At 48.4% G+C, this 10,732-nt stretch overlaps 1 protein-coding gene across 3 annotated transcripts in view; it reads right to left on the bottom strand.

The window, feature by feature from the left end:
- Positions 1-381: 381 nt before the first annotated feature.
- Positions 382-10,732, bottom strand: part of TOM1L2 (target of myb1 like 2 membrane trafficking protein) — a 42,416-nt gene continuing 32,065 nt past the window's right edge. For 2 of the 3 annotated variants that reach the window (XM_017734059.1, XM_008633430.2), the window contains 3 exons: positions 8,852-8,911; positions 6,270-6,306; positions 382-5,739 (listed from right to left, as the gene is read on the bottom strand). In XM_017734059.1, coding sequence (XP_017589548.1) covers positions 5,591-5,739; positions 6,270-6,306; positions 8,852-8,911 — 246 coding nt within the window. In that variant the 3' untranslated portion in view covers positions 382-5,590. The remainder of the gene's footprint in view (positions 5,740-6,269; positions 6,307-8,851; positions 8,912-10,732) is intronic. The other variant, XM_017734060.1, reaches the window with a different exon arrangement.

Raw genomic sequence — 10,732 nt, 5'->3', positions numbered from 1 at the left:
CAAGAACTACCAGTTAAGCCCTGCCAGGTGGGCAGGTGTCTCACTGAGCACCCAGGTTGTCACCCGTGTGTCTGCCTGATGTCAGTGTCAAAAGAGGTGCCAAAATTTAATGGGACACGAATTTAGCAGCACAGGCAACACAGCACCGAGCACAGCACAAGCCACGCAAAGACACAACGAGAAACTGCTGGGGACAAGCCTTCTCCCAGAGGGAATGCCCAGGTTCTGTCACCCAGAGGACACCAGGGACTCCAAATTTTGACATCTGTTGGGCACCCAAGGGCCACACGTGTCCCCCGTGCTCACTCATTCCCTGTGCTCAGGCCAGGCAGTCAAGCCAAGCGAGTCCCCAGCTGAGAGAGAGACGATAGCACTCCCAGCTCACACTAATAGTGTATTTATTGGAATATCTCACATGCAGGAACCAAGGAGATGATTTCTGGAGCAAGTTAAACAATGGCAGATTAATACAGTTGTCTTGTCCTTAACAGAAACACTTTCTACTTGAATACAGTGATGTTTTAGTGTTGGGTTTCTCTGCTTTTCGTGTATTTTGTTTCTCTTTACATAGTCGATCTCTTTAAACAGTTATGTCCCTTTTCTCCCCCTACCCCATTCCCAAACAAAAAAATATCCAGTATCTTCAGTAAATAAATATTATCCACCTTTATCTGGAAAGCCTACAGCTGTAATATACAGAGAAGCTATTACACAGGTTACATTTGTAGGGTTAACAACAGCTCATGGGAACATGTAGGGAATGAGGAGCTCATACTCATAAAAACACGGAGCAGGGTGGGAATTTCAGAGTAGTGAGTTTGTCACAGGCTAAAGAGAACCAGCACCAGAGCTCGGCATTGCCCAAGGCCAGCTGGCTCTTGGTGATACACAGCCTCACCTCTCTCCAGGTGAGGAGGAGGTGTGGGGAACCTGGGGCTGGAGCAGGCAGGCACAGCCTGCTCCAGAAGCTGCGGTTTGGGGTGGACGGGTGGAAGGTGCTGTGTGGGCACCTCGTCTCCACAGCCCATAGCAGCAGAAGGGTTACCTCCAACACAGCTCTAAATCCACTCACTGCTTCATTATTTCCATAAAAATAACTGTTCCGAGCTGTGTTTTTCCAGGGGAGGCTCCACAAGGCTTGTGGTCAGCCCTGAGGAGGTAAACAATGACGGAGCTGGATGGGGATGGACGGGGATGGAGATAGCACAAGCAGTTCCCACTCCAGGGCTCCCAGCAGCTGCAGGAGACTCAACAACTCATTGGATGAAACAGAGTGTTGGAAACCCATCTTGTTTGCTCTCCTGGGCTGCACATCCTGTCCCTGTAGGTGACATCAGGAGAGCAGGGAACAGAGGAGCAGGGACAGGCTGTGCTGGCCAGGCTGCGGAGCTCCTGCACAGAGGGACCATCACCCCTGCCCTGGGCCTGAAACCACAGCCCGGATCTGTTCTTCCACCACTGGAGGGAAACATCTCGCCACCACAGCCAGCTCCCAGTCCTCCATTTCAAAGTGGAAATAGCCAATCAAAAAATGCTGAATGAAGTCAAACAAATAGAACCTCACTAAAAATCCTTCAGCTTAGAGGTGGAAGACCAGCCCTGGGGATGGCAGAGCTGGGTTGATCAGCACATCCCAGAGATGGAGGCTGTGATAATCAGAAGGGAAAAGGTATGTTGGAGGCTACGTGAGGGTCCCAGTATGGACCAGTCTCAGCATTTACGCTGTTCCCTTTAAGAGACACCGTGCTACGTTTCTATGAGCAGTTCTCCTATGAGCCTTGCCTACATCCTAAACACCCTAAATGTCTGTACAGCACATTTTTATCTATTACACCTGCTGAAGATGCAGCTGAAATCCACACACGACAATTAAAAAAAACAGAACCCAGAGGATATATTTAAATAGAAACCGTTGAATCCTTACATCTCAGCACATGAAGAGTTAACAGAAGAGGTTAAAAAAACACACTGGAAAGAAAATATATAGACAAAATAAATATTTTAACCTAGAATAGGGAACGATTAGAACTTACAAAGGACCCCAAGAATAATTTAGTGTCATTGAGTGTCAAGCTGTGATTCCTAATATGCCTAGAAAGCACTGGGATGTTATTTCTTATGGAAAGTGGATCAGGCTGCGGCTCCATCCCTGTTCTTGCAAGCGTTGGAGCCACGCGAGTCCTCTGCCCACTTGCACAGAGGAAGCACTTAAGAGTGAAAGCGGAGGAAGGATAAACTGAGAAGTCGGTCTCCTGAAGTGAAAAACCCCTTCCCTTTCCCTCAGACAGTTTCCACCACTCCGGTTTTCTGCAGACCACAAGAGGACAGGGAAGATGAGAGATCCTGATACAGGACATTTGGGAAGCTCTAGCGTAGCTCTCGTATTTGTTAAAGAAGGTTTGGGCTAAACCACCTGTTCTGCCACACACTCTGTTCCTTTTGGTGCTTCCAGCCCTGAGAGCCAAGTGTGGTGGATTTGGGCTCCAGATCCATCCCAGGTCCTTCCAAAAGGACGTTTCCTCCCAAGGAAGGCATCTCCTGGGAGCTGCCCTACTTCCAGCAAAGCCACCACTTGTCCCAGTGCCACCTGCCACCCCCTGCAAGCAGTGCCATGGCTTTCCAGAGGATAATGTAGAGCGTCAGCAGGGACCATGGGTTTCCTGGGGCTGCACACACCAAAAGAGCCCCTTGAGCTCTGCCAATACACACCCTGTATTTTCTCCCAGCTCCAGCCTTCTCATGCCATCTCTTTTCCTCCCAGCTGGAGAGAGCAATCACTGACAGACAGCTCTGCAGAATCTTCCAGAAAGTGAACAGATTCTACCTAAAGCAACTCCTTGGAGGTCCTAGGACAGGTTTAGTGTGACAGAAATAAGCATTAAAAGCACACTCCCCCAGCACCTTTTGGCTGAGGGGTGGGGGATGAAGGGCCAGCACAGCTGCAGCAGTGGGACGCTGCGAGGGCTCGGTGACAGTGACATCCGTGCCAATCTGCACCATCTGACAGCGTCCCCATGCCTGAGCAATGCGATTATCTCCTCCGGTTTGGCAGGGAAGCTGGATTAACATGCTTAGAATCACCTGATGTGGCCATTTACAGGGTCAATGTGTTTCAAGGATTTAGAAGAGAAAATACACACTTAAAACACCCACAGAGCTTTCTGCCTTGACAGGAATACCAGCAATTCATTCTGTGCTGGTGAGACTGCTCAGGCGATCACCAGATGCCGTCTGAAATCAAATCAGTGTCGCCACAGAAGTTTCCTCAGGTTTCAGGGAGCTGGTGGCCACATGTGATGTGTTGCAGCAAGCTGGCAGTGCCAATCCCTGAGCATTAGGCTCATCTTATGTTGAGCAGTGAGGGCAGAGGGTGAGAGCAGGAGTGTGCAATGCAGCCAAGGCAGACTGTCCTGGCAGGTTCCATTAGCCACGGAGAAGATGGAATGGGAAAAAGCCTCTGCAGACCCACACAGAAGGGCTTCAACTGGACAGAGGGCCAGCAAGTGGGGAGAAAAGCTTGATCCCCAAGTTATCTCCATCCTTAACATGGTTTTCCCTGTCCACTTGTAAACTGTGCTACACAGAGCAGTGATGAGGTGTCACATCAGTGCAGAGGCGTGGCAGGACAGCCTTGCCTGGGCCCAGCTACATATGGAGGGATCCTGGAAGAGGCTGCAGGCAGGGCAGGACAGAGGAGATGATGAGCAGGGAGGGCACAGAGTGAAACCTGACCTGGGACAGCCTGGAAATCCTGCACCAAACAACGTTTCCCTTCAAAGATTAATGTGTCTGCTGTCAAAGTCCATCAGTGGTGCAATCAGGCATTGGGTAATAGGCTTTGTGTGTCACGATGTCCCAAAGGGGGTGGTCCTCAGAGAGTATGGTATGGGCTGATAAAATGCTGTGCTCAGATAAAAGCTTCTATCACTTGGCCTAGAACAACTTTCAAGAGAGCTTGACACATATCAGCATCCTGGGAAGCTCAGACATGTCAGGTCAGAAGAAGATTGCCTAAACCAAGGAACACCCTGAGGAAGAGGGGCTGGAGCCTGCTGCCTGCACGGGCATTTAGCTGATAAAGTGCCTCTCTGTCAGGATGGGAGATTCTCCTGCCATGCACTGCTCAGCTCTCTCTTTGATCCTGCCATCCTGTGCCACTGGCTTCCTCCCAAGGAAAACGCTGGGGGATGCGGCGATGGCTGGAGCTGCCTGCTCCAGCTCTGCCTGTCAGCCCAGCAAGGCAGGCACACATGCTGGAATCCCTTCTGGCAGCCCCAGAGGAGCAGGAATCCTGGCCATGCCTTTGGCAAGCAAGGGAATATGCTTGTTTGCACAGAGACTGCAGCCCCATAGGAGCCAGGAGTTAATGAAGGGCAGAGGGATCAAAGGACGTTCCAAAAATTACAAATAGCACGGTCACAATCACTTCAACACTTTCTTCAGCCTAAAACTAGAAGGAAATGAGGAGTTTCACCTCCAGCACAGGCTGGCACGGCTAATCCCTCCATGGTAACCATCTCCCTCAGTGTTCCATACAAACCTCTGAGGTTTGCCTCTTTTCCTCATCCCTACCCCCAAGAACCAGCATGTCTATTCTACCAGGCATTGCAGGGAATCCAGGAACCTCAGCTCACACCCAATCCATGAGCAAGTCCCATCCATCTGCATGGATGTTTACACCAAGTGCAGAGCTCTACAGTCGCTGAAGAAGGAATCTAAGGTAAGGAGAAAATAACCAAGCTAGTTTAAAAGGCAAACACACCAGGGAAATTCCTGTGTGACAATGGTCTCTCAAAGAGCGAGGTGCTTCCTGTGCCATCGTTAAAGCATCCATTTAGCCCAGCATTTTCCATCCTTATCAACTGCCAGAGCTACTGGACATGGCCAACAGACTGCTTCAAATTAGAGCAAGCCCAGATAAAACACAAGGCAAAAAATACCCTGTGAGATTTAGAAATGAAACGCCACAGAAAGTGGGGAAAAGCGACCACCATATGGTACCAGGAGATGTGTGAGTGGGAGAGTAAAGGATTTTAACTTGTGAAGCACATGTTGAAAGGGGAACAGTTGTTCCTTGCTGTCGAATCCAACACGAAAGCCAATACATTAACATTTTATCTAAAAATAAAGACACACTCCTCCTGAACATTCCAGCTCAGTCAATTACATGCTGACTGACAGAGCCGTCTACTTGGCAGGACCTGCCTACAGAAGAGGATGATCCCTACATAAATTGAAGGGCAAGGCTGCTCTCTCCCTCCTGGGCTTTTGTTTCAGCCCAGTGTGACGTACTCGTGCATTCTGAAGGGGTTTTCAGCATCAAGAGCTGGTTTTGTGCAGCTGGGACAGGAAGGAGGGGATTAAGCGAGTGCTGGAGAATCGTGGTCTGGCAGGAATAGCGTTGGATTTAAATAGAAAGAGTCAGCTTGTGGGGGTGGATCGTTTGGGGAGGGAGGGAGGGAGGGAGAAGCAAACTATGGAATGGGGGGGATGGGGGTCGTTGTTAGCCAAGGACTGTGGAGGACAAAGTGGCCGTACGGAGATATTCTCTGGCGGAGCACAGGGGTGGGAGGGTGGCTCCGTGCCATCTTCACAGTGCAAAGAGGGCGTCTTCCGAGCGCTCCTGCTTTTTCCTGCTGGAAGGATTTGTCGGAGGGGTGGGGGCTTCCAGGGGAGGGGATGGCAGATTGGGAACCATCTCCGCCGCTTTGGCTCGCTCTTCTAAAAATTTGTCAAACTCTGCAATGCAAAAACAGAAGGAAGACAGGTAAGAATTGGGGCCGTGGGTTTGGCCCCAGGGACAGAGGCTGGCAGGGGCGGAAATTCCAGGGCCTGGCATCCTGTCGGGCTGTGTTTGCAGGCACAAATACTGGTACAGCATGACTTCCTCGGGAAAGGGTACAGCTGTCCTTGGAGACACCCGAGCTCAGGCAGCAGCTGGAATCAAACCCACACTATGCCACCGGCTGTGACAGATCCAGGGAAACATCATTCCAAAGGGCTGAGCAGCTTGGGGACACATTCCTGCTGGCACAAACACAGAGCACAGCCAAGGAAGATGGCAGGGAAGCACTTGGAGCCAGGAGGGCTCCCCACACCATAAATATGAACCTTTGCTGTGAAATGCTCTCCTCCTGCTTTTCTGAGCATGGAAGCATTTGCTGGGGAACATCAGGCTGGGAGAAGGCAGCATCTCAGCAGGGATCAGAGCAAATTCCATCTGAGCACTAACCTGAGAATGGCTCATAGCCACGGGCATCTCTGCTTACCTTCACTGGTCACTCCTTCTTCCAGTTCGTTGCCTTTCTGCAATGGGAACAAAAAGGCATGTGAGCACAGGCAGTGCTTCCCCTTCCCTGTCATCCCCTCCACCTTTAATACAACTGGACAGTTTCCACCACTTGTTTCCACATATTAACCATCGGAGCAGGGGGACCTGGGGAAATCACAGGGCTCCCACATCAGGAGGCCAGAGGGGACTGACATTTCACTGTGCTGCAGAGCAGGAGAACAAGCACTGAGGTGCTTCTGAAGATTGCTGGTGGATAGCTAAGCTTTCCCTGTTGGATCTGAATGTCAGTCCAGCACTGTTTCCCCTTCAGACAGTAATTCTGGTCCAAATCTGAGCTGTGTGAGTCACACACACAGATGGCATCTTTTCTGTCACACAGTCCTTAAAAAAGTCAGGACTGTGGTTTGCATTGTGTCTTCAAGTAAAATGCAGTTTTAGCTGACAAAGGACACGTGCAAAATTGTTTGGGGCCAACATTCCTCCTGTGAGAGTTCATTTTAGGTTTCATACTAAAATATAGCAGCTTTCCTGTGTCCATGCTGCACAAAGACAAGACCAGGGTGAGCTGGATGAGAGATATTGACAGCAGTTAGTGTCTGTCCATGAGAATCAAAAGCTGGGAATGACACAAGGGTCACTGCATTTCCACCAGTTTGTGCATTTCAATGTGCATTTCAAATAATGAAATTAGAAGTCCAGGGATAGGCATCCTTGTCAATCTATCAGGATGTTAAAGATGGGTAAAAATACTAGTTGAAAATCTCATGTTGAACCTGCTTTGAAAAAGTAAAGTATTTGTCTATACCTGGCTTCTCTACCAGCAGTGGGAACATACTGACTGGCCTCACAAAGGCTTTTAGAGCCTGAGCATCTCCTGGCTTTCTACTGCATTGAGGTTTCCAAATGTTCACACAGCAGCCTCTTCACAGGCAGAGCTGCTGTTTGTCCCAGTGTACTCCAAAAAGGGTAAGGAAATAACAATTATCTAACCTAACCTGCAACTTCCTCACCTGGGAAGGAGAGAATTGAAATGAGCTGTTAACAAAACAAGGGGGTGGGGACCCAGAGTGAAAAACAAAAATCCAGTCCAAATTTTCACAGGCATCTTTCTGCTGCACACAGGGTGCAATATAGGGTTGGGATGGGGTGCCAGGGACATCCCCAGGCTTGCTCAGGCATTTCCAGGACACTTCTCTGCTTTGTTCCTTTTGAGCAAGTCTGTCCTGGGGATGAGAGATGCACAGAGCTACCTCCATATCTCTCCATCAGATCTTCTCTCCCTCTAAATTAATTTAAATGGCAAAGACAAAAGTTTATTGGTTAAGCAGAGTGGACATGCTACATTTACCATATTTCTTCATCAAAATGAGGCCAGTTTGTAATTAAATTTGAAAATGACTCCTGTACTGAGGTCTGACAAACCTACCTGCAGCTGGAACTCAGTGACATTTCAGAGACAGCCAGCCAGTCTGCCAAAATCAAACACTGAACCCAGAATCTGTTTAAGCACTTCAGGCACCTCTGGAGAGCTGGAGAATTTTCTTCCTTCCCGTACAACCAGCTTCTCCAGTGCCAGAGCACAGGGCTGACATGCCAGAGCGTGCCTGCAGCTCTGCTTCCAGAGCTGGGGAATGGAGCCTGAATCCCACAGCTCCCAGCTGGGAGCTGAACAGGCAGCAGGAAGGGGGTGGGGGAGACCCTAAAGAGTTGGGAGTTTTCTGTCTGAAGCTGGAAGAATGGAAGGAGATGATCCTTGGGGATATGGTGAGCGCAAGTTCAGTTCACTAAAACCATGTTTAAAAGAACCATGTGAAGACAACCCAGCACCCACCCCCCAAAATGCACTTGGTTGATTTGAGTCAGATGCTTACACTGAAAAAAACCAAAACAGAATGAATGTGTACTTGCTGTATCCTGCTTAAACCAAATGTGTTTTGGGACAGCAAAACAAACTCCAGGGTGAAGGCAAAGCTACTTTTAGTTCTTTTTGTTTGTTTGTTTGTTGAATAATTACCAGACAATCATAATTTAGGAGAAACTGAAAGTTATAAACACTGAAGAGAGACTGTTATAAATTTTTATTATTACTATTATGAAACATGTCAAGATTGCCTGCCAGTTTAACAAAGACATCTTGATTGGAAAGGAATCTAAGCCCTGATCCAGCATCTCTTAAAAGCATGCCTCAACATAAGCATGAACTTAGATCCTGTCTAAATAATGCAGCTTTAAACATGGACTTTAAGTCTGGTGCAGAAAAAATCAGCCTGTATTTAATGCTTCCCCATTTGGGGGACCAGAATCCCACGTTTTCTGGAACACATGCTATTCTGTGATGCTCACATGGAGAAGGGAAAATAAAACAGCTCAGAAAAGAAGTGTTTTGATTGAATTGCTGAATGTGACCCTGACTCCTCCTGCTTAGATACTCCCTTCAAAGGGAACCAATCTCTCTGCTTGGGAAGTTTCACTGCTTCCCGCTATGAGAAGTACCAGGAACTCAGCAATGCATTGAAAGTTAACCGTGCAAGTGAAAAATGAAAATATAAAGAGTCTCACCAAGTCGGTACTGAGCCACTCCTCAATGTCATCCATGACAGAGGACTGTGCAACAGGGATCTAAGGAGTGCAGCGAGAGAACAGCAAGGCAGGCAAAAACCAAAACACATCCACAATCATGGCCACAGAGCGATGGAAAACGCCAGAAATAAGATTAAAAACAAAACAAAAACAAAGATGTAAGATGTGCTGGAAAAAAAAAAAGGCAACAAAATATAAATGGCATTTCAAATAAGGAAACAACTTGGAAAGGAAATTATGAACAACAGGGCTAAAAAAAACAAGAGAAAGATTATGGGGAATGACGTGACTGGATGCCAGCGTAAGACGAGTAAGTTCTCGACCACATATTAAAACCATCAAGATGGACTGATGATTCTAATCTTGATCGTGAAATGCTTTTAAGGGTAGAATACTGGATATCAGTAAGGTTTTGAAATGTTAAATTTACACCTTTTTGGTTTTTTTAAATGGATATTAGCCACAGTGAAGGGTTAGAAGAAAGAGGGTCTCAAAGTCTTCAGGCAACACTCCTATGAAAACAATTTGGTTTTCCCCACAGGTGGAGAAGTCAGAGCCCAGGGTACAGTCATGCTTCCTCCCAGATCCTCCTCCCACCACACCACCGAGCCCTGGCAAGCCTTGGCACAAAGGTTTAAAGCAAAACTCTCCCAGCTCCCAGTTCCCACTCCTCTGCCAAAGGTGACCCTCAGCAGCAGAGCCCAACATGTGGCAGTGCAAAGTGCAGAGTCTCAAAGGTGAAGGAGGAGGAGGATGGGGCAGAGGAGGAGAGCACAGTACCAGAGCTGCAGCAGGGCTCTCCAGAGCAGGTCAGGCTCCAGAGCAGTTTAACACCCAGGCATGGAAGGTTTTGCCTCTGCCCCTGCAGTGGAACTGGTCACGATACCGGTGTGACTGCAACGGGCAGCACAGAGGCAGCTGAAGGGCAGCGATTTCACACAGTGCGAAGGGTAACTGGGTCAGCAAAGGGAAATTACTGAGTATTAGGTGTAGAATTTCCTGACTTAACTACACTGCTTAAATACAACAGAGGCCTACTGACATAAACAGGAAAACACCACAATAGATCCAGGTAAGGACAGCCTCAAAAATAGTTGGAAAACAATGTCAGACACGTGAGTTCCAGGCCAGGGCACGGCAGCTGAGCAGTGGGGCTGGCAGGCAGGAGACCTGGCACTGTTAGAGGGACTCTCCTAGGCAGAAAAGGTGTCAGGGGCTCTCCACAGCTTTGCCTGAAACCTCTCACAGGAATTGCCCTCCCTGGAAGTGATAAAAAAACCTGTGGATGTGGTGCTTAAGGACATGGCTTAGTTGTGGCCTTGGCAGTGCTCAGTTAATTGTTGGACTTGATGATCTTGGAAGTCTTTTCCAACATTAATGACTCTGTGATTCAAAAAGAAGAGCTGGAAGAGGCTCTGCAGATGCATTTCTTGGGAGATGTAGATTTCTCAGGCAGCTCTAGCAGAGGAAGACAGACAGAGGCTGGATCCCAGAGACTGAGGCTGTTTAGTAAAGCTCCTCAGGAATTTTTTCACAGAATCAAGTGGCCCCTTGTACTGAGGAGGCCAGTTAAGCCCTTGCTTGAGGTGAGGCCTGCTAAAGTGGGTTAGTTGTGTCAAAGAACTGGAAATCCAGAACTCAATCCAAAGCATCTCCCCCAAAGAGCAGCACCAGGAAGGTGGCTGGGCTCTGACCAGGTTGCTGGACAAAGTGACATTTCCTGGGGTCAGAGGTACAAGGTGTCATTTTGCTTCCAGCGAATTCATAAAGATCCCAAACCGAAAATAAATTCCTGCAGTTTCCTTTGGAATGGACCAGATAATTGCCCCTTTCTGATTTCCTGAATCATGCACACACAAT

This window comes from Corvus brachyrhynchos, unplaced genomic scaffold (assembly GCF_000691975.1).
Source record: "Corvus brachyrhynchos isolate BGI_N302 unplaced genomic scaffold, ASM69197v1 scaffold5, whole genome shotgun sequence".
Lineage (NCBI taxonomy): Eukaryota > Metazoa > Chordata > Aves > Passeriformes > Corvidae > Corvus > Corvus brachyrhynchos.
This window is presented reverse-complemented; position numbering and strand designations above follow the sequence as displayed.